Raw genomic sequence first — 27,543 nt, 5'->3', positions numbered from 1 at the left:
AAATGTCACTGTGATGTAAAACACCGCTTATGTACAAAAATGCAGTAACAAGGTGACTCTGAGTGACGTATGTGACTGTGGTGGAGAAATGCAGAACAAACAGTTGTTCTTTTCAGAGCACACAGAGAAAGTGGCGTCGTCCGATATCAGTGAGAATAAATCTTAGCAGTGTTTCAAAAAGCCATCCCACACAACCACCAATTCATGTTTTTTTAAAGAATAACAAACACACACTGGAAACAACTCTTACAAAAAATGTATTTGCAAAAAAAGTAAATTTTTGTAATGTGACATCTATGTTTTTTTTTTTTACAATACCAGTGAAATTTACACACACAAAAAAGGATGTCTGACACAATCATGTCAATATGCCCACAGATCAACAAAATCAGACTTGAAGTCAGTGTCAGTGAGAAAGATAACAGTCAATAAACGGAAGGATGTTGTGCGGCAGATTTGACACCAGGCTGCTGGCGGTCACTATCTTAGTAACCATGTTGGACTCAGTGAAACGGTCCAGTAGGAAAGGACCAACAAAGAGTGTTTGGAAGAGCTGGGAAGATCAGAACAGGTCAGAAATGAGCCTTCACCATCAATAACAGTCATAGTGTCAGAGTCAAATCCATTAAGTGTTAAGGCATGAATTAGTTGTTCACAGAAGTTTTAAAAAAAAGAAGAACAAAATACAAAAACAAACAGCAGTAGAGTCTTTACAGGCCTTCTGTGTGTTGGTCACACACGGAGACCTTTAGACAGTATGGGTATGATGTCTGAGTGGGTCTGAACTGTGATGTGAACATCATTTATATCAAGTGAGAAGTCGTTTGGGTTTTTACACGATGACAACATTGTGAAAGAGTCTAAAATATCACACACTCTGCGAACAGAGGAAATTAATGCAAGATAGTTGAGACAAATGACTAAAACGGGAAAAAACCAAATACAGGAGGGATGTGTACACACAAGTACTTCTGAAATAGTCTAAAACTAGCAAGTCCAGAATATGAACACAGTAAAAGTCACTACAATAAGGTTGCAGTGGTAAATGAACATACTTGATCAAAATAAGACCATCTAGAGAGCAGTGGGCCGTAACCTGGATCTTTAGGATATACAAAGACCAAATATATGTATTTTTATAAAATAAGATATTGAATTAACTTGAATGTCCCTCCTGTTTAGTCCTGTTTTGACTTCATCCTTTTATAAAATAGTCAAATTCCCAAACTGCAGCCTTCACGTAAAAACATCTTAAACGTAAGGCTGTCAAAATGACATCTTTAAATCGCAATATTTAGTGAAATTAATTAAAAATTCATATCATACAGCCATACTCAAAACCACCAATATTTGCAGGTCATTTTGAATAGATGCTTTTTCCATTCTGATCCCTATCCTTGTAATGGAGCCAGGTTTGTGTTAGATTAGTCAAAATTAAAAAAAGAAAATTCTGAAGAAAAAAAAAGTCGGAGTGAGAAAGTCCCTGTTTTGTGTCTTTTACAATATCACAGATTAAACAAATGAACTGCTTCTCCTCTGTCTGATTGTCATCGATCTGTTCTTTCAGCGTAAACTGAACCTTCTTTAGAAAGTAAGTCCAGAGAGATAATGTCGTTCAGACCTGCACAGAGTTCAACTTTGTGAAAGTATGAGCTTTACACATGAAAGCGATTGTTCAGCATCAGCAGTGTAACATTGCATTATATCACAGCATATTAAACCTTTTTTTGTGTGCAGAACATGAACAGTTAGTGTTATGTGTACAGAGATAAGATTCACAGAAATCATCAACTTGTTTAGTTATGGTTTGGAAGTAAATAAAAAAGTCAGAGGTGAAAAAAAATGCATACTTAAATGTGAGCTTAAAGAGGAGGAATGTATATGTGCAGACCGTTTTGTGCATCGTTGCGTCTCATCATGAGTGAGAGGAGGATTGATAACACAGCCGAGGCCTAATCTGTAATCCGTGCCCTCAGTATAAATCACTGCCCACTGCTACAACAGCACAGTGTGTAACTGTAACCTCAGGACAGAAGTGGGAGGATAATAAGATCCAGACCACAAACACACGAACACACACAGCAGTAATTCATTCATTCAGCATTCTGACTTGGTGTTTTGTCAGCACTGTTCAAATTTAACAGACCAGGTCAATCTGAATAAATGACTTTTACACTGAGAGGTGTGTTCATGTTCTGGGAGAATATTTAACCAGACAATCAAACATTCATGGATTTGCCTGGATGTGCAGTGTAGTAGAAGAACACGATGAGCACTCCCTCGACAGCTGACCGTTCACTGTAAACAACAGCCGCTGTGTGTTTGTTGAAGGACAGTGACTGCCATATAAGGAGCCCGACAGGCACCGCAGAATAGAAAAAACACATTGTTGTCATCTGCCCTTACAGCAATTTGTATTCATTTCGAATCAAGATGTTCAGAAAAACAAAATGTCAGACAGTATTTGTCTGATGAAAGGTCATGACTCCAAAGCAGGTGACAGGGGAAATCCTGGTAGGTCGAAGAAGACACCGTTTGACGCTCTCGCATCTTGTTTTGTGAAGCAGCAACTTAAATAAGTCTATTTCTGATTCACATCTGGTGTTAACAGGGGATTTTAAAAACGTTGGACTGAAGCACCTTGCTATAGTACGCGTGTAGGTTTAACTGGGTCCAGACAAGAAGACATGGTTTAGACATAGGTCGTTTAAAAACATGTTTTCTATTTAAGTGTTCATATACTTTAATCTGATTTTTTTTTCTACAGAAATGTATCTGAGGGGCTTAGTGACACACACCTTAGTGTCTGTGATCTGTGTGCTATGATCAACTAGTCGTGCAGCTTCTATCCATTGTCCACAGGCCTTTGAAATCACATCTCACTCTCAAACCAGTAAAAACCATGATAATCATTTGAAAACAATCACAAAATACAGAAAGTAAAACATCAAAATTGATATATCTCTCTATATTCATTGTACTTACACAGGAAAATAAGACAAAAAAAAATCTGTTAAAAAAACACAACTCCAGTGTTTACCTCTCATTTTAGTGTCTGTTCTTTTACTTGTTTACAACAGAAAGTTAGAGTTTTTATAGCTACAAAATAAAAGTCCACGTGGCTCATTCATGAGTCAAAAAAAAGCATCCTCCCTCAGTAGTAAGGTCTGGGTGTGATGAGGATGTGGGTCAGTGTCAGGGTGTGGGATCCATTGGTAGGTGAGGTCCTTTAAGAGAAAAACATTTGGCTTCCAGACAGTGAATTTCAAATTCTGTTCTGACCATCACTCAGCCAATCGAGGGGCAGCTTCTTAAAATCATCTAAATGCTGTGCAAACCCATAAAATCCAGGTTGTTTCCCAATTATAAAATTACAACAGTCGTTCCAGGTTGGAAGGTTTCAGATGTAAGTGTCCTCACACTCACGCACACCAGAAAAAACTAGGGCCACTTAATTCTGTAACAAACAGCATTGGCTTCACACACTGTCTCACTCTCACACACACACACACAAACACACACACCCTGCCTTATTGCCATTTTTCAGGAGAGAATCCCCCAACAGTTCAGTGATTCACATCAAACATTAGAATTGTCCTGCACACCTGCTCTACACTCACTCCACACTCCTGTCATCTGTGATGTGTGTCCCGTGTGGGCCACTCATTTGTGTGCAGCAGTATTCTGGTCTACCTGAACCGACTCACTCCAAATCTCCAGTCTACAGAGGTCCAAGTGTAACAAGTCTCATCTCATCCTGTTCTGTCTCATCAGAGGGACGATGCAGGACGGCGGACCGGCCTTCGTCAGGAAGGGGTGTTTGAGGAGCTCACTGGCTGTGGCCCTCTGAGCAGGTTCTCGCACCAACATCCTGTCCAGGAAGCCTTTGAGTACAGGAGAAACCTGGCAGGTGGAGAGGAAGACAAACATCATCATGGCCGTCTATCAAGACTTTTATTTAAGGTGACCTGTCAAATCCATGAAGTTTAATCTCTCATTACCTTGTGCAGATTCTTTAGTTTAGGTGGCAGGTTGTCTCGAATCATTTTCATGGCTTTGAGTGGTGGCTCGTTGAAGTACGGTGGCTCTCCATCCACCATCTCTATGACCATGATACCCAGAGACCAGATGTCCACCTGTATCGATAGCAAAGTCAGAAAACCGTATTAATGAGTGTGTTGTAACAACTGAATACAAGGTGAAAAAAAGAAGCAGGGTAACTTACCTCTGGTCCGTACGGCAACCTGGATATGAGCTCTGGAGCCATCCAGTATGGCGTTCCAACCAGAGACTTTCTTCTCTGCACTTCCTTTGACACTTGAGCACAGAACCCAAAATCAGATAGCTTAATCTGGACAGAGAAGAGAGAAAAAAGTGCAGAAGGACAGAAGTGAATATCAATAGCTATTTTTGTTAGCGCTGTTACGCTTCATTAACTGAGTGGCCTAAGGACTAAGGTCAACACCTGCTGTCGGCCACATATCTGAGAAAACTGAAGGTCAAAGAAAAAAAAAAGGAACTAGCATGTTACTCTGGTGTCAACAAATTTGCATGTTTCTCAGGAATAGAGATATTTTTCAAGCTGACCATAATACAACTAGACATTATCAGACGATTTATCGAAAACATGATAGGACTGGACAGGACCAAAAATGTTCCACTTCTTTCAGTAATTTTCTTTTTTAGCAGAGACAGTGATCTGTGTTTTTATGTATGCCATGGGAAGACACCATATATATCATCTCTTCATACCAAACATCTCATCTACTGTAATATATGCGTTAAATGATATGATCAACAGCAAAACTGAGTTTTTGTGAACCAACTCACACCATGTAGACAATTTTTGATTTTGTTTTTACATGATTCAGCAAAGACACTTAAAAAGAAGAACTATGTCAGGGAAGCTTGGTGCAGCTGTGCACAACTGCTCATAGTGCTTATGAGGCACCATCAAAGGTCTGTGGTTTTTTAACTCACTTCATCATCTGATACTTGACACATTCATGTGTCATGTATACTATATGTAGGAAACAAACAAACAAACAAAAAAAAAACAATAATTGTGACAACTGATCAATTTAACTAGACTACCAGTTTAAAGTGAGAACAGCATCATAGAGGAATCTGTCTTTACTTGTCAAACGTAAACCATTTGTAAAACTACTGTCCAACTCTGTCTTCTAAGGTCACCAGACACTGCTGCCCCAGAGTTCTACATTTCCCCTAGTGCTGCTGTGCAACCATGCTGTGCAACCATGCAAGTTTCGATTTCTCTAGAAAGCAGAAACACTTTAGATCTGAAAGTGTTTAAAAAAAAAAAACGTTATTTATATATTAATTTCTTGCAGAATAATATTAAAAGATATAGCCAATAGTAGACAGAGGCCAGTAAAAGAATAAAACTTAACTGCTTACAGGCAAGGTGAAAATAAAAAGTAAGCCTGTGTCACTTCAAGACCATCGGCTTCCAGGGTCTGCAGACCAGACTGTGCGAAATCATTCCGTTACAAAACCAGGGATGCTTGGCCTGCCTTCTAGATTGTCCTGAGATGCATGCTTAGATCTTCATTCACTAATGCTGTTTAGTCTTGTTTGTTCTCTGCAGGCTTATATAAGGTCATGAATGATCACTCATGAGGATCCTCCATGGAGGCCCCATTAAATGCTCATAATTCTAATGTACTATATAAGTAAATGTTCCTTCTTGTGTTAAAACGAAAAGAAAAAAAACATGCATTTAAAATGTTCCTTCTTGTGTTATCAAAACGAAAAGAAAAAAAACATGCATTTATAAAGTGATCCATTGCAAACAAAAAAGGTGTTATATTATATAACACAAATATTTTAGTCTCAACTAGTACCAATAAAATTATTTTCCCCTCATCTGACATAGTGCACTGTTAACAGCTCGTTAACAGCCTTCGACCGTTTTCTCAGAGCAACTTTTCTATGGTAACACACTACATACCCGACCATCATGAGTGAGGAGGATGGAGTCACTCTTTATGTCTCTGTGAATTACACCCTGTGTGTGGAGCACAGAAAGTGCCTTCAGGACAGACAGACACACAGTGGCAATCTGTTCCTCATTCATCCTGGAAAGAGAAAAACAATTCATAGATTCAGTTTGTCTGTTTAACAATTTAAAATGTCTGTTTTTAGTTTCTACATGCAATGTTTCTGCTTTCTGTGTCTATGTTCAGATAGAACGTCTTCAAAATGTATTATGAACTTTATCAGAATCAAATGAGAAGTAACACTGCCCCCCTGTGGCAAAAGGGGAAAATGTGTAGAGGGACGTTGTCTAAGGGACAAATAAATAAAAACTCAACAATTTAATACATTTACATAGCACAAAAATGAACCACTCATTCATGCAGCAACCCAATGATGACTTTAACTATAACAGCAGCAGACAAAAGTCTGCTGCTGTTATAATAGCAATTTGATTTGTCTGCTGCTGTTATAATAGCAATTTGATCAGATTAAAATTATACTACATTTTAATGGGTGCAATTGTAGAATGATGCATATTGTACAGTATATCTAAGCCACAGATATAAAACCAGATGCCAAACACAAACATCTTCTCTTTCTGTTCCAGCAATATTAACACTTTTTTCCTTATGTCCCATAATTGTAATCATTTACAGTCTATGATATTATAATACTCAAACACAAACCTGGTGTGAGTCACAATGTCAGTGAGAGCTCCTCCTTCCAGAAACTCCATGACAACCCAGAGCTCGTCTCCAACCAGGTAGCTGTTGTACATCTCCACTACATTATCATGATGATAGTCCCGCATGATCACAACCTACAGGGAACAAGTGGACGCACACACACAAGATTTAAATGCTGAGGAGACAAACAGAGAACCAGTCTGGTTACTCATCACTCTGTTCCCAGGTATCAAGTGTAATGTGACTGTTAACAAGTGCTTTCAACACTTATGAATTTAAGCGATGCGACCCACAAAACATTACTGGATCGTGAGGCGTTACCTCATTAAAGAGGAGCTCCCTGCGCTGCTGTTTTCTCAGATCCATCTTCTTCACAGCAACCAGTTTCCCTGTTGTCTTCACTGTGGCTATGCACACAATCCCTGTGGAGCCTTCTCCAATCTTGATGTAATGGTCCAGGTAGGTCCTGGGGTCCCCTGGATCCACCACCATCTGTAAGGCTGCTCTAAATTGCTCATGGGAAACCCTTTGTGGCTCCCTCTGTGGGGATCGACCCTGAGATGGAGCAGTGGACCCCGGAGGTACTGAAGGCACTGGAGGCTTTGGAGCTGGAACGTTGGGGTGTGGAGTGTGTGGGTGCTGGGGGGGCTCAGGGGCCAGGCTCGGGTGGGAAGTGTGATGAGGATGTGGATGGCTGATAGGAGGTTTGGAACTGGCAGGACCTCGGCTTGAGCCACTCGAGGGGCCGTTTTGTGGGGAAGATTCAGGGTAATGAACAGGCTGGAACAGAGAAGATAAGAACACACAAGGTTAGGACTCCAAACTAGAACTGCACTACATTTTCTGAAAGGGAAAGGCTTTGTTTAACTTTACAAAGAAAATACAAAAAAAAAAAAACTATTCAAAAAGGGCGTTTGTCTTAAACATTTTTTGAAAACACCCTGGAATTGAACTGCATGAATCTTGACACCACTGTATAAGCATGACTAACAGATTTCAGGAGCGAGAAACTTGACGTGATGAGTAAGTTTGACCTGAGGAACAAAGGTTCAAGATGGCAGCCGCAACTATCCATCAACATCTCTCAATTTACAGCTGTCAGCCATTATTCTCTCAGACGACACACTACAATAAGACTCTTTGTTCTGATCAGAGAGAACTGTCTTTCTATTCCCACTTCTGTCCCTACCTGTCCTGTGGGGCTTCGTCCACCGTCACTTTCTGTCCTAGGGTATGTGTTGAACGGCCGCGTGCTCTGCTGCACTGTTTTTATTACCCCCTCTGTTACTGGAAGGTTTGGGGTGCGAATATTAGGGCCAGACAGAGGCCTTTTGTCCCGAGGAGACTGAGGACTGCCATCCCGCGTCACGTAGCTTGACTTTGGTCTGTGATCACTGGGCTGATCCCTGCGAACAGCCTGCCAATGGAAAAAAAGATTTCTTTGTCAAAATTTAAAGAATTACAAGTGTAGTTAAGCAATTCTATTCATATTCAAATGTGAGTAACCATAGTGACAAAATATGATACGATGAAGCTCCTCAAATGACAAATTCTATTTAGGTTAGGTGAGGGAACATTAAACGCAGGAGGAAATCACACACTGATGATAACTTGATGCGTTATATCATGAATGAACATGAACTGATAAGACAGTGACTCTCTTCAGACCTGGTCCCGTGACTCTCTATCTCTGTGAGGAGGAGGAGGAGGACCAGAGCCTGGCTTGTCCCTCTGGCCCCTGCTGGGCTCCTGGCCACGCGGCTGCTGATGAGGCCGAATATGAACTCCTTCATCCCTTAGAGCCGGACGAAGTGCCCTCTGACCTTGGTGAGGGTCAGTTCCAATCTGATGTTCTAACCTGGATCTTTGGCTGAGAATAAACACAACACATGGCACAGACATGAAACATCTGTGATTAATATAATAAGTAGATGGTAATCTATGAAATAATATACTTTGTTCAAACAAATCATATGGAATAATCAAAAATAATAAAATGAAATGCAAATAGGTTTATTCTGAGAAGCGGATTCACTTCCAACCTGTCCTGCCTTTCTGTGTGTGAATGGTGTCTGTGATGAGGGTCTCCATTCTCCTGCCCTCCTCCCCCTCCTCCTCCTCCTCCTCCTGGATTGCTCGGGTCCCTCCGGGGTGGAAGAGGGGGGCTTCCATGTCGTAGAGAGTTGGAACGAGTTACAGACATGGTGTCAAACTCATCCAACAGCCATGTTAGAGAGCCGTCCACTGCCATCTTGTTACCTCGCACGATTGTCTGAAAATCACAACATTTACAACATAAGAAGACTTTCTTTGACTTTTGAACAAAAGACTAACTTCAAAGCTTAGCGTGATCTCTGCTACCTTGCGAGGTTCTACCGTGGTAATGACAGTTGCATCGATGAAGGGTTTGGGCCGTTTGGCCGTGTCTTCGATGAGGGACTGCCATTGACGAGGCAATCCCACAAATTTCTGCTCCTGCTCATCGAAGTCTGTGTGCACACGATGCTCGAAGTTCGATGGAGCCGAGATCTGAACACGAGTCTTTTTCTTCTTTGAGAACATGATGGAGGCTGGGGCAGCTGCAGCCAAGCATCAGATCTGCAGGAAAGAGAAGAGACATTGGATACATGAAGCAAAGCATTGTAATATAATTTAAATTTGAGTGTGTGTTTTGAATCCTAGCATAAAGAGACAGACACTGCAGAGATGCAAATATGTTAACCAAAATCCAATATTGCAAAATACCTGCTCTTTATATGATGAAAGCTAGATAAAAATATTAGAATACCCTTTTGATTATGTGTAGCTTTGGAGTACGTGTTACAAATTCAGTATAAAAACACTTCCAACTATACTGCTTTGTCAGTGGGTGACAAGAGACACTCCCAGTAGACAAACAGAGCTCTGCTTGTTGTCAGTGAGTTACTAACAGAACCAGGCCCTGCTGGACAGCTGATCAGTAGAACACACAGACAAGGCAGGGCCACAGGGAAACACTGTTTCAGTTTTACCTTCTCTTTGTCTATGAGATACACTGTTCCATTATCATTATGCTAAAAAATGAGAGGGAACTAAAATGTGGTTTGAAAGAAGAAATGTGGCGATGAATAGAGGCAGACAGCAGTTTGTGCTCTGCTAGATAAGTGAGAGGGCAAACTGCATGGATCCTGATGAGGAGAGGACATTAGTCATACAGCTTAGCTCAAAATCAGAAGCATTAATAAACTCTGACACAGCAGAAGTATTTCAAGTCTAGCAGGACACACCCAGGACGACTTTGAGAAAAAGAGGCTCTCAGCCAACAAAACAACAGCAGCTTTTATGGCACAAATAAAAAAAAGACCAAATCCTGATTAACCAATAAGAAAGGCTTATAAAGGCTAGACAGTGTACATTGTTCCATTTTTACCAAGAGTAATGAAGTAAAGGATTTTTTACCTCATCTAAAACAGTGAAATGTTCATAATTTCCTATATTTATTTCTTGATTCCTGTATGTCTCAGTTTTTTGTTCCCATTAATACAACTTTCTCATAACAGTGAGTTACAACACTAGTGTTAAATGCCTCACTCTATTCACAATGGGCCTGGTGACAACAGCAGAGGCACATTAATCACTGTGGAGGCCTATCATTAGCTTAAGACTGAAACAGCAATATAATCAATCAAGGAATCTGAACTCCTAAGACAATCACTACTGCCTTAAAGGGCAATGTTAACAAACTATACATTAGAAAGTTATTAAAAGACCCACTAGTGCTAACAATGACAAACCGATATGTGATGCACCCTCTTATTGGTACCGTAATCTATTGGAGAAATGAGAAATCTGAGGTTGTAACGGCTACAGTCATCTAAACTAATTGAAAGCAGGTGGAGTTTTTGCAGTAAATCGTGTTTGAAAAATTGTCATATGGGGCTTTAGACTGACGCCGAGCGCCTCATATTTACAAACAGTGGTCTGGCTTTCAAGATGTTCACAGAGCTAAAGATCTGCATATGCTCAAAGCGCTGGGGTTTAGAAGAGTGTGGGGGAAACATTTTATTGCCTCTGTGTGGTGCCAAGAGAAAATTAGCTTTGTATGAAATGAAGGCTAAACACAAACAGACTTAGTGAGAAAGACTTATTTTCTTTTAGAGGGAAGCACAATATTGATGGTGTACGACTACTACTACTAACAATAATAATAATAATAAGGCCCTGAAAGAACATAAGAAAAGTGATTGACAGCTTCAGCAGATGTACAGTCCTCAGACACAGACAGCCCTGGGGCCAAGTGTCCCTTCAACCCCTTCATGTTCACTCATAAATCACAAATGCTATAACATGACAAGTGAAAAGGAGCAACAGGTGTCTGCCGCTCCATATAGTGTTTCTAAGAAATGCTGAGTCCATGATTGTGATGGAAAAGCATTGACAAAGAATACATCCCAACAACTATGGCTGAAACCCAAACTATGAACATCATGATTCAACTATTTTAACTTTTAACTACTGTAACTCTTACTACAGTGTGGCCATGTGGACCAAAAACCATGTCTCGATATTTATCCTAGTAAATTATGATATATGAACTGTCTCGATATTTTTCCCTATGAAATACTAACAAAGGATGACAAAGCCAACCATCTGAAATCACACAAGGATTTTATTTGCATATATGCATAAGAATGTACGTGTAAATGAGAAACAACGTATATAATGCTAAATAACCACATACTGAATCAAAAAATCTATTAAATACAATCTAACTTTGCTCAAACCCATCTGCTTTCACCTAAATAAAACATCTATTTTCAAAATAAAGCAGTAAAGAGCTGTTATGGCTAACAAACAACCTACTGTATTACAAAAAGCCAAAGCCAAGAATACAAATAAAGCAAGAAAAGCTATAAACTGACTGGAAAAAAACGACTGTGCACTAAAAACAGTTCCACACTGTGACTAACACACACACGTGTGTATAGCAGTAACATTTTAAAAATGGCTGTTATATATTTGACAATTCAGATTTCAAAGCGAAAAAATCTAGGACGTACAAGTTGAAACAGTCAATGAGACATGACTGGACACATTAAAATCTTATAAAGAGCTGAACAAAAGTATATTGCTGCACCCTGCCACCCACTCAAACAGTGTTACTCTCTCTCTCTTTCTTTCCCCCTCAAAAACAGACTCACACTCACAAAGAGACACACAGTGAAGCACATGGTCCATCAGTGCCCCTCCTCTCAGAGAGCAAAACAAGCAAATGTCTCTTTGAACACAAAAAGCACAGTAACTACACCTTCCCTGTTTTTTTTCCTCTCACTCTCACACCCCTTCTCTCCCCCTTACATCAACTACATTTTTTCCAAAAGGCCTTTTGTTTTTTTCCCTCTCGCTCCACGTTCTCTCTCTTTCCTCTTTATTTTTCACTGCACCCAATTTTTCCAATTTAAAACATCTATCTATCCCTGGTCCCCTCTCCCTGTGCCCCATCTCATCTAACCTCCCCCATCCTCTCTCTTGGTATTGCTCTACTGTGGTCCATGTATGCCTGGCTGAACAGTGAGAAAGCCTGTCCAGGCTGATGAGTCCTGGATGAAGCTGCTGTCCTCTGGCCTGATTTTTAGTATTGTACATGGGTGGTCCACAATGGGAAAGAAGCCATCAGTCAAAACAAAACAGTTTATACCAACGATGAAGAAGGATATACTTGAATAATAAAAATCAGACTAACATTTATTAAAAAAATTATAATTACCATAAATTAATGTATTTCTTAAATTCTTATAAAAATTATTATAGATCTATCAATAGTTGTGTTAACAGATATAAAATTAGCGCAATAAAAGCTAATCTAAAAAGTCTTGGAAATGTAATGGAGACAGATTCTCACGTATAAGAGATAGTTATACCAGTAATAATAGTTATATATTATTGTGTACCTATTAGTGATTACTATTAATATTACTTATTATATTTATGCAATAAACATAAATATATTCTTAAATTAATACAACTACAATTGTTCCTAAAATGTAAAAAAAAGGGCAAGAGAGAAGTTGACCTCATCAATGTAATTTCTTTGATCCACTAATTTCTAATTTCCAGTGTAAGCACCAAAAGGACCGAGACATTACACAGGAAAACCAAGCTAACCTGCATCAGCAATGACAAAGAGTATACATCGCACATTTCCTTAGTACACTAATGATTTTCTGTCACTAACTCCACAGAGACATGCCTCACATAACTTCTCAACAGGACACGGTCAACACTAAGGTGCTGAGAGGAGCAAAGTAAACACACTTGAAAAAGTCCAAATAAAATGTCATGATCCACTGCAAATACACTTTAAGCATGTAAGATGACTTTACATTACTGCGATGTTTTGAATGGCCAAGTAAATCAAAACATTTTGTCTCATAGTATTAGATAACATTAAATTAGTCGAGGCAGGTAATCTTGTTCTACATCCTTAAAAAGTGATTTTATTAAAAACATTAAAAAAAACTGGCTAACAAAACAAGACAAAATAACAACAAACTAAAAATAGGCTATTTTTAGGCTTGCTGACTAAACCCCTGGATCAATGCAAAACACCAAACCTTGGGGCGTGACAAGCCTGAGTGGGTGTTAAATCTCAAAATGTTGCAGCCAAAGACATCCTGAACTGAGCCAATAAATAGCCTCTAAACGAAGGCTGGTAGACTGCCAAAGAAGCTGATGGAGCACACACACACAGTAACCTGCAAAAGGAGTAGGCTGACATTTCTCACACTATGTTGAGAGAAGAAAAAAAAAGGTGACGCAAAGGACATACAAAACACCGGCGTTTACCATTATTGTTGCTGAAATCTTAACAATATTTTACTTGTCCTGTCTTATTTGCGACATTTAACAGTTTGTTCAGGCACTACTGTAGACACAAACACTCTAACTGAGGGAAACCCTCTACAACATTTCAAAGATTTATTAGACACTATGCAAACATACTGTACGACCTTGGAGCTACTGGCTGCTGTAATGAATGTCAGCCATTTCGCACTGCATGTGTGGCAGCCACAGATCCAAAAATCAAGAAACACTGCACAAAAGTACAAGTTTAGTTACAAGTTTAGTTACATTACACCAGTGGTGACTGATAGTTCCACCCTTCACAGCAGCTGGTCAACACAGGTGTTACACAACAGCTGCATCCCTCTGTGTCAAACAATAGCCTTCATTTGTAATCAATTGCATAATAAACATATGATAAGAATATACATAAAAAACTGAAGTCATTACATGTAACACTGCATATGAGAAGGCTGAAAAAAATAACTGTCAACTGTTCTGCTTCTGTTTCTTCTGAAAAGACAATAGTCACTAATTTCTAGCCCCAAGTCAAAGCCTCAGCATTGACAAATGATACAGGTGAGAACGCTGTCCTTTCATTACAGCAGGTTACTTTTCTGGGTGGTGACTTCTGACAGTCATCCCCCATTAAGTTCTCAAAACATGGCACTGCTCTGCTGGTGTCAGTGTTTTGAAATTTGAAATGTTTTTCGTGAATATTCATGGTCTTAAGAATTGGTTTTAGGTTCTATTAGTACTATTAATTGGTCAATCAAGCTTTGTTTCCTCTCATATTTGATCTTCAAATTCTAATTCTACTTTAGAAAATGACAACATGATTACCTTAGGACTGTCCTGAACACATTCAACCCCTGGTAAGTCAAATCTATTTTTACGCCACAGAAAATACTGCAGTCAGCTCAACACTGTTGTTCTTGGTCATTCTGACCCCAAAATAAAATTGTACATATACATTATACAGCTATACTTTTATGTAAACAAAGCCTACAGACTCCCATTTTTTTAAACGAACGACAACAACAAAAAAAACATACTAAAAATCCCAACAAACTCTTGACACTTTAAAATAGATTTTTTAAAACAGAAATGTAACAGTCAAAAGCCTGAATACATACACAATATATATATATATTCGCACTATATATATATATAGATATGCTATTTTTATTCTTATCACAGTTCAAAGATTAAAATATAAACCAATTACGGGGAAACCAGCTGACTGTACATGAGAAGCAAAGTGTCCAACTTCCTCCTAAACAAATCTGTGGGCTAAAGTAAATCATTATCTAAGATCTGTTCCGTTCATTATCTCCATGTGTCACATACATTTGTGTACCGGGTCATGAGCTGAACAGCTGAGTCCTCCAGCTGTCTGACAGAAGGAACATCAATGACAAAGAGCTTTGACGGGAGAGAAGGGAGGAGACAGGGAAGAAGAGGAGCAGTCCAACAGGACTGTCTGTGTCATACACACATCCTTCACTCTCTGACCACTGCCCTCCTGCACATCAGACTAACAATAAAAGTATTATGTTTTCCACTCTGTCTCGGTTAATCCGAGCTAAGAGTTTTCAACTATACTTTACCGACTTTCACGGCACAGCACGGAAACAGCTGCGGGTGTAAAGTTTTTTTTTTCACGACAAACCCCGTGGTCAAATGCACCATGTCGATGAGAAAGGCGTTCATTAAAACCTGTCAGTAACTCACCTCTTTCAGTCCCAAGTACAACAACGACGGCAACGCATAGACGAACGTGTACTATCCACCGTAACTCATGTGGGGAACGGCGCTGAGAGCGACGTAAAAAAAAGAGAGAGAGAACGAGTGTAAAACCACCGCGCTGTTTCAGTTGACGTTGACGACGGTGAAAAATGATTGACGCTCGAGCGAAGAAGCACAGACACGAGCAGACAACACACTACTAGGGCTGTGCACTGCTGAAAATACAAACTGTGAGTGTTAGTGTGTGTCGCATTCCTATGGTTTCACCAAAAGAGCGGCCCAGTATCATGACGTCAACGGGAGAGAGAGACAGATAAAAAGAAAGTAGGAGAGAGAAATAAAAAGAGTGAGAAAACGTCAGGCAAACACGAGGGGAAACAGGGAGATTGATTAGTACTAGTGTGATACCAAACTTCACAACTTTTCCTCGTTCTGTATCACTTCACTATTTCAGGCGTCAATATATTCGTCTTTACTGTTTACACACATAATTCCTGTCCTCTAGATGGTGCTACAGATGCACACACGATGCCCTTGTCAATGGGTCGGTGTGCTGAATCATTATTGTTCTTTAAAAACATTCTCTGACTTTTTCTGACATAAATTCCACAAGAACAAGGGCTAGAAAGGAGGTAGCAGAAAATTTAAGAAAAGGAAAGAAGCAACTACATTTTGTAAACGGAAATTCCTCCTGGGACGTCCATGTTGATTGGTCTGGCTGCTGGCCACGTTGATGATACAGCAAAGCGACTAACAATTGAACATCGGAGCTCTACACCTTTAACATTTAAATCCGCCTTATTATGACAATACCTGCACCTCATACTTACAGAGAGGTTTTCTTTAGAGATTAATTACTTACAATGGCTGGTCTGCCATGGCTCAAGCTAGGCTCAGCAAATCCTGCTAAACTCTTCACTTTGCTTGTTTTTCCCAGGGTATTAACAACAACTTTGCATCCCTTAGTTGGATTAAAGCAATAATCTGTTTTAATTTTTTCACGTATTTTACTATGCAGACAACTGGTAGTTTTCTTGTGACATTTTGACACTTTCATATGCAGCAGGGTATAAAATCAGCTAAATGGACCGAACACATTATGCTAGTAGTAATCCAAGGAAAGGCATTTTAAAGCTACTTTATTTTACATGATTAGTTACTTGGGTAGAACCAAACCAAATATATTACCCTGTTGTTCCCATTACTTTGGTAGAACCAATCAAACCAAATATATTACCCTGTTGTTCCAACACCTTTTACACACCAGTTTCCTTTTGTTTGCTTTTGTCTGAAACATACTGGCACTGTAAATACACTTCCTGTCACACTATTCCTGTACACCAAAAATAATACTGTCATTGTGTTTCATTATTCCTTACACCAACACATAGACTGACACTTGTTAGGCTTAGTAATGTAAAAGGCTTTTAGACATTCCTGAGAGAATAAAATACAGCAGCAACACATCCACTCAAGACATCAGACCCAGAAACATACAAACCTGCCAATCTCAAAGCTGAGTTCAAACAAAGCTCATGTTGTGGCAGCCAATGAGAACTGACTTCCAGAGGTAGACTGTGGAATGTGGAAAGGTCAATGATAAAGCTCTCAGAATCACTGGCTTAGACGTATTTCAGCTCTCTTACCGACACAGACACAGCACAGAACCTTTCAACCTTAGTTTGCCCTCCACTGACACTGAGTGTGACTGAAATAGATTTGTCAAGTTCACTTGAATGAGTTTGTGAACTCTTCACAAGTACAAGGGTGAATGTTAAAGTATCGCAGACAAATAGAACGATAGTGTTGGACACAAACAATGCAATCTATAAAGTAATAACAGGGGGAAGGTGCCAGACATGAACTCCTGTTGAGAGTAAGGAGACATGTTTGTTGTCACCTACATGTGTCATGACATTTCATGCCAATATTCACGAAGTACTGTTCTGCAGTGTAAGCAGGTTTGTTTTAGATCAAAGCGCTTCTGAAATGTCACGTAGCAAAATCCATCTGCAGCAGCAACAACATTAAAATGCTTAAAATGGAGACACACTGAGGTAATGTTGTTTTTGTGTAAGTTGTGTAAGTTAAACATCATTCCAGTCCTCCCTGTCATTAGCCAGTCCAGTCATCACTCATTTGGACTGAGAAATACTATAAGAGAGCTGCTGCCAAATACAGCATGAACATGATGTTTGTTTCCAACCAGGGAAACAGTAAATTTAAGAAATTTGTATTCTAGTGCTAAATATTTTCAAAACACTTGCTGTAAAAGGATTTTTTTTTTGCAGCCAAGTGACATTTTTTGCACCCTTATATTTCCATAATGTGGTTTATGATTTAAATAGAATACTATCTTTGTCTACTGGAACAAATAAAACACAACTCTAAGTGAATTATAATGTAAATAAAAACACTTTAAAACCAAAGCATCTGGTTTAATATATGAAAAAATATGAAACATTCATTGACAGGAAGACATTGTGTTCAACAACAAAAGCACTGCATGTGTCATCCAAAATCTTTGAGCAGCACGTGAAGTGAAAAAGCAAACAAACAAAACAAATTTGTTCCTCTTGTTGCGCCTCCCTCTATAAATGACAAAAACACAAAACACCATCCAGTAGGTTCTGCAAGGTGTGTGTATGTGTGTGTGTGTGTGTGTGTGTGTGTGTGTCAGACCTCCATACCTGCATGGAGGTGCAGGCCTGCACTTGATATCTTTTCTGTGAAAATTTAAACAACTGTGCCAGTAAATACACAGCTCAACAGCTAATCTTAGGGAACATCGCTGTTCCCTAGGATTAAAAAGAGATGGAGAAACAGCATAAATATTAAATACAATTTCAATTTAATTCCTTTAACGTTTTTCGTCTATGGTATAAAGTTCAAAATATGAAACAACAAGGCTAGCATTGTAATTTTGTTATGGTGGTTGAAACAATGATTTAAAAGAAGTTCACTTATTATTATGGTAATAATAATATTTTTATTCACACAGAGTTCTTGCCTCTGCACTTCTGTTCCTGAACACCTAGAGAGTTTATGTTGATGTTGGCTGCTAAAATCATTCCAAAGAGGCCTTTTTTCTCCCTCCAAGGCAAAGACAAGTCTGGCCCTATTTTCCTTTGAGAGAAAAAATGACAATCAACCGTTTGTTATTTGCCCTTCATTGTGTCCTTTCACTCTGTGCCGCCCACTTTATTATCTCTTTATCTAGTCAGATAGGCACTAGACAATGTTTTATAAACATTATTAATGTTTGGAGGACTAGTCAAAAGTATTTTTTACTTGTCAATTGTAAATTAAAAGGCATCTCATGACAAAGATGTCTCAATCTCCACTTCAACACAGCATAAGAGGGCAAAAATGAAGCTTTTTTGATGTAGATATTACAATTATAAAAGCCCTAAACTGCTTTTACACTTCAAATAATATGAATTCACTTTCCTTTTCATTCTTTCACATTCCCTTGATGCGAGTGTCTTTCTCATTCTTACTCCTGCTCTTCACATAAAATCCTTGGCTCAGTACCTGGCCTCCACCCTTCATACAAGTCCATGTCTTTCTTGACTTATCTTTCCCTCACCTAAGTCTATTTTTTCCCTTTCCATTGATGCTAAAATCAATTCATCCCCAAACAAATGATCTTTCATGAAAAGCACATCTCAATGGAACGGTTAAAAGGTAGGCTAAAATCTCCTCTGATTGGCCAGACGTATGGTTGTCACCGGAACAATAGTCTGATATTTTTTGACAACCAGCTGAAAAAGGTTTTCTTTAGTTGGCTCCATTTTAACCTCCAGGGTAACAGATGCTTTCACTGTTACTACTGCTACTAAAGCAGGGAGGGGCGCAGAGAGCTAATTGAAGCCTCCTGTCTGGAGAGAGAAAAACAAGTGTAGTGCTGCAGGTTTTAGCAAGGTTTTTCAAAAAGTTTAAAATGACTGAAAACCTTATATCATTAGTATTATTATATTAATGATATGGTTAAAAAGTGATAAGGTAGCTTAGGTATCCTTATCAAAATAAGGATCAGCATATCGGCAGGGCCTTTATGTAATCAGCTCTCAGCAGTAGAGTATATTGCCATAGACTGATTAAATGACGATATTTCTATAATTTTTAGACTATTGATCCTAGCCATAGTGTAATATGCTGAATTATTAACAGATGTATCTGCAGGCAACCCACTGTTGTTGCTGTTGAACAGGTGTAACACATGGTGCCTTTCCCAGCATAACAGCTTCCAGCCAGAAATAGACTATTAAAAGAGTTCAGTAATGTTGATCTCCTGTAAATACACTATGTACTATGGTATATTATATAGCCTACATGCAGGGTTTCTGCTCTTTACATTAAGCAGCGGCAGCAGCCTGTCCTTACTTAATTATTGTCACCACTGCTTAAGAACTGGAGCAAATGCTCAATAATCTTCTACCTGTTACCTTTGCTGTATCCTCAATAATAAATAACTTAAAATGTCTCAACCCACTGGAAAGCACTGTCTCAGACTTAGAATGCTTTTAATTCTCATATCAACTAGAAACATTGCTTCCTTATAGAGGAATGCTTCCTAAATATCCTATGCAGCTTCTGCTGAAACAAATATTAATTATGGGTTATAGTATGGTGTGTGTAACGAAGCAGAATGATCCCCACTATATACGCCTGGTATCTCAGGAATGTGTACCCAGCACTAATTACACAACCTCACTGACAGAACAAGTGGATGCAAAATCTGCTTCACATTTCAATAGTCCCACGTGTATTGCAAATACTCGTTTGTAACGTGAGTAGAAAAGATGTAAAGAATTGCATCAACAAACGACGAGAGGAAGTGCTTGACAAAAAACAATGAACGGTGGTGTTAGGGTTCAAGCAAAATGAAAAACCTAATTAATTGGTAATGTACACTCGTCCTATTGTCAGACACACAACACCGTGTCTCCCTTACTTTTAAAATTAAAATCACTGCGTGCTTGTAACTCACAGGAACCGGTTAAACAGTCTCAGCACATACAGAGCCATACAACACCATTTGTTGATAAATGACATCGTGGAAGACATTTGTTTGCGTTGACCCATGAAAGCTGTCACACAGAAAGTTGCAGCTATAGTATTACCTGAACCAGGATGTGCCCTGGATTTACCAGTAAGCCTAAACCTTAGAGGGTCTTAACACAGAAACTGCCGTAATGTAGAACGAGCCTGATCACGGTGACCTGCGGTGTTAAGTAGTTGAGCAACTTTCACAAGTGACTCAGAGCCTAATTGTAACTTGGTCATACTTCAACAACAATAACCCTTTCACGTAGCTGTTTAGTTTATCTCACAAATGTACATAAACAATCATTAAAACACACAGAAAGTACAGAGAAGTCAGTTTTAGTGACAAACTCATTTGGACTGGATCTGAAAGCAGTTAGCATTAGCCGCTGCTAGCAGCTAAAGCGCAGACGCGCCACAACCTGATGAACTAACGCCTTAACTGCCACAAACAAAAACAGAAAGCCCATACTCACCAAAAACTCGCGGTAAAACGTTATTCCGCTGCCGCAGAATCTTGGAAATATTATCCCCCCTGTATAAAAGAGCAGGTCCGTTTCAAGTTTGAACAAACTGAGACATTAGCCGAAGTCTTACTTTTCTGACGCCATATTGAACAGTAGATAAAACTACATCCGGGAAACTTTAGCCCAGCGCCATGGCAACAAAGAGTGCACTAAAGTTGATAGTAGTGGTAGTTTTAGTTACTAGTAACGTGATTTACAGTACCTTGCAAGAACTAACACTGCTTCAAATTTTACTATTTAACTACTAAAAGAGCCTACAGTGTTTCTACTATGGGAACTGAACTAACACTACGAACTACTTCCTCTAAACTACACATGACTACAAATGTGTCTAGAAAGACTTCTACTATTTTGTAGTAGTGCTGCAGGAATTGCTAGTATTTATACTGATTCTAGGTTTTTAAAAAAGCATAGTTGTAATAATACTATGACTAATGATAACATTACTACATTTATATGATTAAACATACAGACCCAGTATTGTTTTGTTATGATTGACGATTCATGTGCCTTACAACAGCTTGGCAGAGCAGGTTTTTAATCACCACAAAGTGAGGCCCAGTTGGGCTGTTTGGTATAAAACTAGGTGGAGTCACATAAATTGAAATGTGGGTGTGATCATCTGGAAACAATTATCACAGCAGTCAGGGAGACATACTGTAAGGGGAATCTGAAATCCTGGCCATCTCAAGGGACTTCCCATTAATCATATTTTTATTTGGGTATAATTGAGTAACAGATTAACTACACTCACTAATATATACTGTATATATATATTTCAAATAATTAACAAACAAGTTACAAAACAGAAACAATGTAAACTGCACTGCCCTGTCAGCAGCAAACAAAAAAAAATAATCTGCCATCCTACTCTGATGCCCAGTGCAATCAGTGTTTCATGGGTTTGTCATCTGCCATCCTACTCTGATAGTGCAATCAGTGTTTCATGGGTTTGTCATAACACACCATGTTTAATTCAGAAAAACAAACAAGCTGCAAACAGACAGCTGTTACTCTTAATTGACAAAGAAGTATGTATGTCGCTCTTCATTTAACAATACAATTTATAATAATAAATAATATTTAACTCTAGATTCCATTAAAAAACAACAACTGTAATGCTGCAAAATGGTAAATCTCTCTGACTTTTCCTGTCTCTTTATAAATTCAGATCAATACCCTCGATTTGCTGACTTGTTTTTCAAGTCTTTGCTTATCCAGGAAACACTTTGCTGAGAAAGCTTGTTTGTTTTCTTCATTTTCTTCCCTGTTGTTTTTACTCTGGTGTACCTTACTCTTTTCATAGAGCATGTGATTTTGACTTTTACAATAATGGTTTCAATTCATGTACCTGGTTGCCACTGAGGTTTATATAGTACTGCCCTCTAGTGGTCAAAAGTAAACTCTGCCCACAACTAAATGTGATTTAATTGTTTTTGTGTAGTTCATTTTGTGGATATTTCCATCACATAATTGGTAATATATTGACATTTAAGTATTTTTTGTTTTTGTTTTAATTAACCAGTCTAACACTAATAATACAAACTACTGATTTATCAACATTTGAAGATGATGGTACGAACTCCAGTTAGGGTGTGTGTGGGTCACAAGTTCACAGAAATATAACCAGGATATACAAGTCCTGGCTGGAATAGTGAAATAATTCTAACTTTACTTTCATCAATTATAACATTAGCATTAGTTTAAAAAACGAAATTGACTAAATATTTAATGAAAACTATTACAACATTTAACTCAAGATTTAATTAAAAAACAACAACTGTAATGCTCGAAGTTAAATCTGTCTGACTTTTACAATGTCACCTTTTAAATTCAGATCAATACACTCTATGTGCTGACGCTGCTGATTCTCAGTTGTTTTTTTTAAGTATTTGTTTATCCAGGAAATACTTTGCTGAGGAAGCTTGTTTGTTCTCTTTATATTCTTCCCTATTGCCTTCACCTGGTGCAGCTTTTTTAATATAGCGTGACTGTGATTTTTACTTTTACAAAAATGGTTTCAATTCATGTACCTGGTTGTTCTTTTCCTTACAGGACTCCCTCGATCTGTCATGTTATAGATGCAGGTGCTGAGAACATCCCTCAGAGATTTGGGACCACATTGACACAATGGTCTCACAAAGTTGAAAGATTTAACACTGATATATGAAATGAAATGACGTGGCAGCAGTATGTATTCAATGCAAAATATCCATTTTGGTTTCCATGATATTGAATTCTAAAATGCCTTAAGACATTTATTCCTATAAAAAACACATATTATTGTACTTACAGTGGAGCAAATATAACTGTCCTACTTTCCTGTGACCCTCAGTGTGAAGAGTACACTCACCGAGTTTCATCATCGCTCTTGTGGGTGATCACTCGTCGGCTAATTACTTTAAGAGGAGGTCAAGTGTATCAGGCGAAGGTGCTGAGAAGAGGGCAGAGAATTTTCTGATAAATACTGTATAAGGTCGTACGGTTCGATGCATGTCATTAAACAAAATATTACGTCAAACCCAGGAATTTAAAGCCCTTGAATAATAAATAACAGCTGCACCATGATGAAATTTATCTTTTTTTTTCATTTGTAATCTAAAATGAAGAGGTGTCAAGCTGAGAACTCTGCCAAGGTTATTGGTCCAATACAAATGTATAAGTCAGATGTGCCAAATAAACAGATCAGATGATATATACATACATATGTATATATATGAGTAAATATATTTAGGACGTTTTGAATATAGGTTGATCATTTGAACCTGAGTCATTTGAAAAGTGAAAAGAAAAACATCAAAACGATATCACCACTAGGAGGCCCTGGAGCCACATCACCATAGTGCTGCATCCAGTGTGACTTTTATGAAATGTAATAAATTGTGATAAATTACAATTATAATTAGTGGCTTTATATCACAATTTTCTCAGTCCAGCTCGGTAGGGTGGCAGCTGCCACCAATAAAAAATATCGTGCCAGCCTATCGTGCCAGTAAAACACATGGTGAAAGTCCAAAACATCACCGTAGTTTTATGGGATGGTGTTTTGTACTCCACTATACACTCCAGGTGGGACACATGTTTTTCATAAGTTCTTAGTCCCGCAAACACAAAACACAAGTGATATTAATCTGTGTAGTGTGTCCTAACAAATCGTGAATTAATCCGTACATGTGCTAAACATGTTAGCACACTTCTAACTTCACCTCCTCCCTCTCCTTTCCCCATAACTATTTCTATAGATTCCCTAGAAAACTAAGCGGATTCCTGCGCACGATGTCAGTGTACTAAAAGCTGTCTTCAGCTCAAACTGCGCTGTTGATTCCCCCCCCCCCCTTTCTGCAGTAAATAGGACAGGACCCAGAGCTCTGCTGAGTCACACGGTGCTCATCCTCCGGTCACGGCTGCTGCAGCCTGAGATGAGGAGCTAACGGCTGACAACTTCAGCAGCTGCTGTAACTACTGACTGACGATGGTTCACTGACACTGGGAGTGAAACTGTGTAAGTGGCCCACGCTGGTGGCTCTGCTCCAGAAGTATCACTTACTGTTGCAGCAGAGGTGAATTGTGTCAAAATAGGAAATAAAACTCTTTAGTGCCTTATGGTTTGTGCGACTGCAGCGTCATTACTGTCACACGTTAAAGCCTTGTACCCCGTCAACAATCACTTACATTATTGTTTAGATGGTAAAATAATTTGTTGTTATATCTAGATCAGTTGACTGTGGGCCAGAGGACAGAGGATCATTTTTGCGTCACGAGCTCAATTCCTGCAGTTGGAAATGTGTGCCATTATTAAGACAGGCATCAAAATAAAATCTAAACAATTATTTTTTGTGACTTACCTTAAGTGATTAGTTCATCATTTTAGACATTTTCCATAAATGTAATAAAAAAAGTTAATAAGTTTGGCAAACACCCTAAATGTGAAACCCTTGTATGACGTACAGAGTGGGAAGAAATCTAATTTTTGAAGACTTTTTGTCCTTTATTTTCAAGGTTTCCTCCTGTACACTTTATTTTCCATAATGTAATAAAAAAAGTTACAAGGTTTCCTCCTGTACACTTTATTACATTAACTCCAAAAGTCTGGCAAGTCTATTCTTCCTAATGTCACCGCCTCAGTCCCACTTACTGGCCAAAGTCCTGTATTGTGTGTTGCTTAGAAAAGTAGAAAACGATTGCATCTCATTCGTGGATCTTTTTGGACAGCAGCATCCTCCAGGTTTGTCCTGAAGTCTCAAAACTTCAGAAGGAGCCTGGATGTAGTTTCCTAACATCCCTGACTTTGACTCAGTCTGAGCTGTGATTGGCTCAGATTCATGTCAATCATAGGAATGAACAGCAGACCACTGGCAGGTAAGTAGTATAAGTATATAGCAGTAGTATAAGTAGGAATGTCCGATAATATCGGCCCTTTATTAGCCTATTATGTAATATCTGTAAGAAAAAATGTATATGTACCACAGTCCACAGCCAGAATAACGACACCCACAGTGGAGTAGATGCATAGTTTAATATCATAGCAATAAATTCTCAAGGCTACATCATAAATAAAACAGTCGAGCAGATTTGAGGACTGCAGAATAAAGAATAATCAGTAGGTTAGGTGAACAAACCGCCCTGTCGTCAAGACGAGGTACAAAGGTGACATTGCATCGGTTATTTCTTTTTTTGTGTGTGTGTTTGCTCATTCTCGAGTCGAGGTGCAAGACAAAGGATAAAAAGGTAACGTTGCTGCAACTACTGAGAGTATACTGAGTGATCGCCTTGCATTTCATACAGCTACGAGCTACCGAAGATCACAGGCTTTTAGGCTACTACTGCTACAGTCAGACTCGCTTTCTCTAGATACCTGAATAAAAACCAGCGTACAGCTGTGAAAGAACGTAGAGTCAACTCTCAGACAGTTGCTCTGTAGAGTTATTGAAAAATGAAGTTCCATCAGTGCAGACCACAGGGTCTCAGAGTAATGTCCAGGGGTGCTTGACAGAGGTATGTGATGCAGTAGGATCTTTGGGGTTCTTCCTAGTTCTGAGAAGTTCTGGAGTTTCTTAGAGGTCACAATGAGGTTTCTTAAAGGGTGGACAGAGGGACTTTCGAAAAATGAGGGCCACAGATATTCCTTAAGAATTCTTGTTGGGAGAAAAAATGTTCTTTTGGATGTAGGATCCATCCCACATGGGCATGTTGCCTGATTAGTGATGTCAGAAAACTAGAACTATCTTTAAAGATAGAGTCTGTAGGAACATATACTGTATCAGACTAAAGTAAAGAGTTTGTCCTCGACTACTAGAGAATCAAGTCACGTGTTTATCTGCCGTAACCTGGCCCCCTGTCTGTGTTTTCTCTTTTTTGTTTCTTTTGCAGTTAGTGCGGACTAACACTATCTTTGTTTTAACACTAAAAAACAATTTTGAAATCAAGTAACGTCAGTTAAAAATACTTGAATGGAAATAATTAGAGTTAATGAGGGTTCGTAACAGGTTTTAGTCTAGCTCTAGCCCTGATGTTTTTGTGACTAAAACTAAAGGAACATTAATCCTCAGATGAGGTAAAGAAGCGTGTTGTGACCTGGAGTGAAAACCCATAATTCTACAAAAGATTAACCATCTGATGGAAACATTTAGCATTAACAATGCAATGGGAAATAATCAGGGAAATAACATTGTTGGTTGTCATGAAATGAATGAAAAATAATCACAGAAATAACATTGTTGGTTGTCATGAAATGAACGGTGGGACAGTCAGAGATGAAGAAGAAAACATGGGACGGTGAGGAGCGGATTACAGTCAGGCCATGGAAAAGACCGATCACTGTAACATATTAATGTCTAAATATACTTTTCTTTGTAATGCAAACCCAATTTTCAGTACCTACGTGTACTAATCTACTGGTTAACCCAATTATATAATCTAGAAATGTGACCCAACAACCCCAGGTACATCAGAAAACCATACCATGTGTGGAGCTCTACGCCCTAATTTGTACCAGTGCAATAGTTTTGACTGAGTAACCGTTGAATATATAGCACCCCCTGCAGATAGAAAGGAGGAGTTACATGCTGTGTTTTACAAACACCAATCCAAAATTGCGACACACTCTGCCTTTAATGTTCCACAACCAGTAACAGAGGCGCTGTGTGTATTTGATGCTTTCCTGTAATATTTGTGCAGTGTGCTGAAGTACTCAGTAGAAAAACTGTACAGTGGTTTGTCAGTATGGCTCTACGGCGACAGGAAGCACAAAGTGGTATGTGAGTTGTACTTATAAAGTACTATTAACGTCTTGATCACCACTTTACAGTACAGTCCAATCACCCATTCAGAACACACACACACACACACACACACACACATACACACACACACAGTGCATCTAATTTCAGCATGTTGTCCTGTTGAAATGCCGCAGGAGAAATTTAGGATTAAGCGTCCTGTGTGGGAAGATATCAGCATGTAGGGTTAAAGTCTGACAGCAGGTCCGAGCCCGGGCAGCATCACATGGGTTACATGGTTACAAAGTGGGTATAGGTCCCAACAGGGAAAGGTGTTTGGGCCACATGTGGTTATCAGTTGACGGTTAAGCAAATCATAGGGAGAATACACAGAATAGTCCATCATGACGGAATATACAGCAGCTCAGAGTGAACAACATGGACTCCGTGGACAGAAGGTTCTACTTCACCTGGTCTGGATGTGTCAAACGG

At 38.9% G+C, this 27,543-nt stretch overlaps 1 protein-coding gene across 2 annotated transcripts; it reads right to left on the bottom strand.

The window, feature by feature from the left end:
* Positions 1–240: 240 nt before the first annotated feature.
* Positions 241–21,004, bottom strand: pak4 (p21 protein (Cdc42/Rac)-activated kinase 4). Of its 2 annotated transcripts, none has more exons than XM_008308885.3 (11): positions 20,783–21,004; positions 9,048–9,284; positions 8,729–8,958; positions 8,355–8,556; positions 7,876–8,103; positions 7,008–7,466; positions 6,687–6,820; positions 5,972–6,098; positions 4,226–4,351; positions 4,002–4,136; positions 241–3,903 (listed from the first exon to the last, which is right to left on the bottom strand). In XM_008308885.3, the coding sequence occupies exons 2-11, from the start codon at positions 9,246–9,248 to the stop codon at positions 3,748–3,750; spliced, it is 1,998 nt and encodes a 665-aa protein (XP_008307107.1). In that variant the 5' UTR covers positions 9,249–9,284; positions 20,783–21,004; the 3' UTR covers positions 241–3,747. The 2 variants fall into 2 exon arrangements, with proteins under 2 accessions (XP_008307107.1, XP_008307109.1); XM_008308887.3 differs by lacking the exon at positions 20,783–21,004 and adding an exon at positions 15,243–16,130.
* Positions 21,005–27,543: the final 6,539 nt, after the last annotated feature.

Source organism: Cynoglossus semilaevis, chromosome 4, assembly GCF_000523025.1.
Source record: "Cynoglossus semilaevis isolate Cse_v1.0 chromosome 4, Cse_v1.0, whole genome shotgun sequence".
NCBI lineage: Eukaryota > Metazoa > Chordata > Actinopteri > Pleuronectiformes > Cynoglossidae > Cynoglossus > Cynoglossus semilaevis.
This window is presented reverse-complemented; position numbering and strand designations above follow the sequence as displayed.

Excerpts from the sequence above, each read along its gene's own strand:
- pak4 (XM_008308885.3), bottom strand. The coding sequence starts at position 9,248 with ATGTTCTCAAAGAAGAAAAAGACTCGTGTTCAGATCTCGGCTCCATCG. Across the intron at positions 8,959-9,047 it reads CCACGGTAGAACCTCGCAAG|ACAATCGTGCGAGGTAACAA; the intron begins GTAGCAGAGATC and ends TGTGATTTTCAG. Across the intron at positions 8,557-8,728 it reads CACACAGAAAGGCAGGACAG|CCAAAGATCCAGGTTAGAAC; the intron begins GTTGGAAGTGAA and ends GTTTATTCTCAG.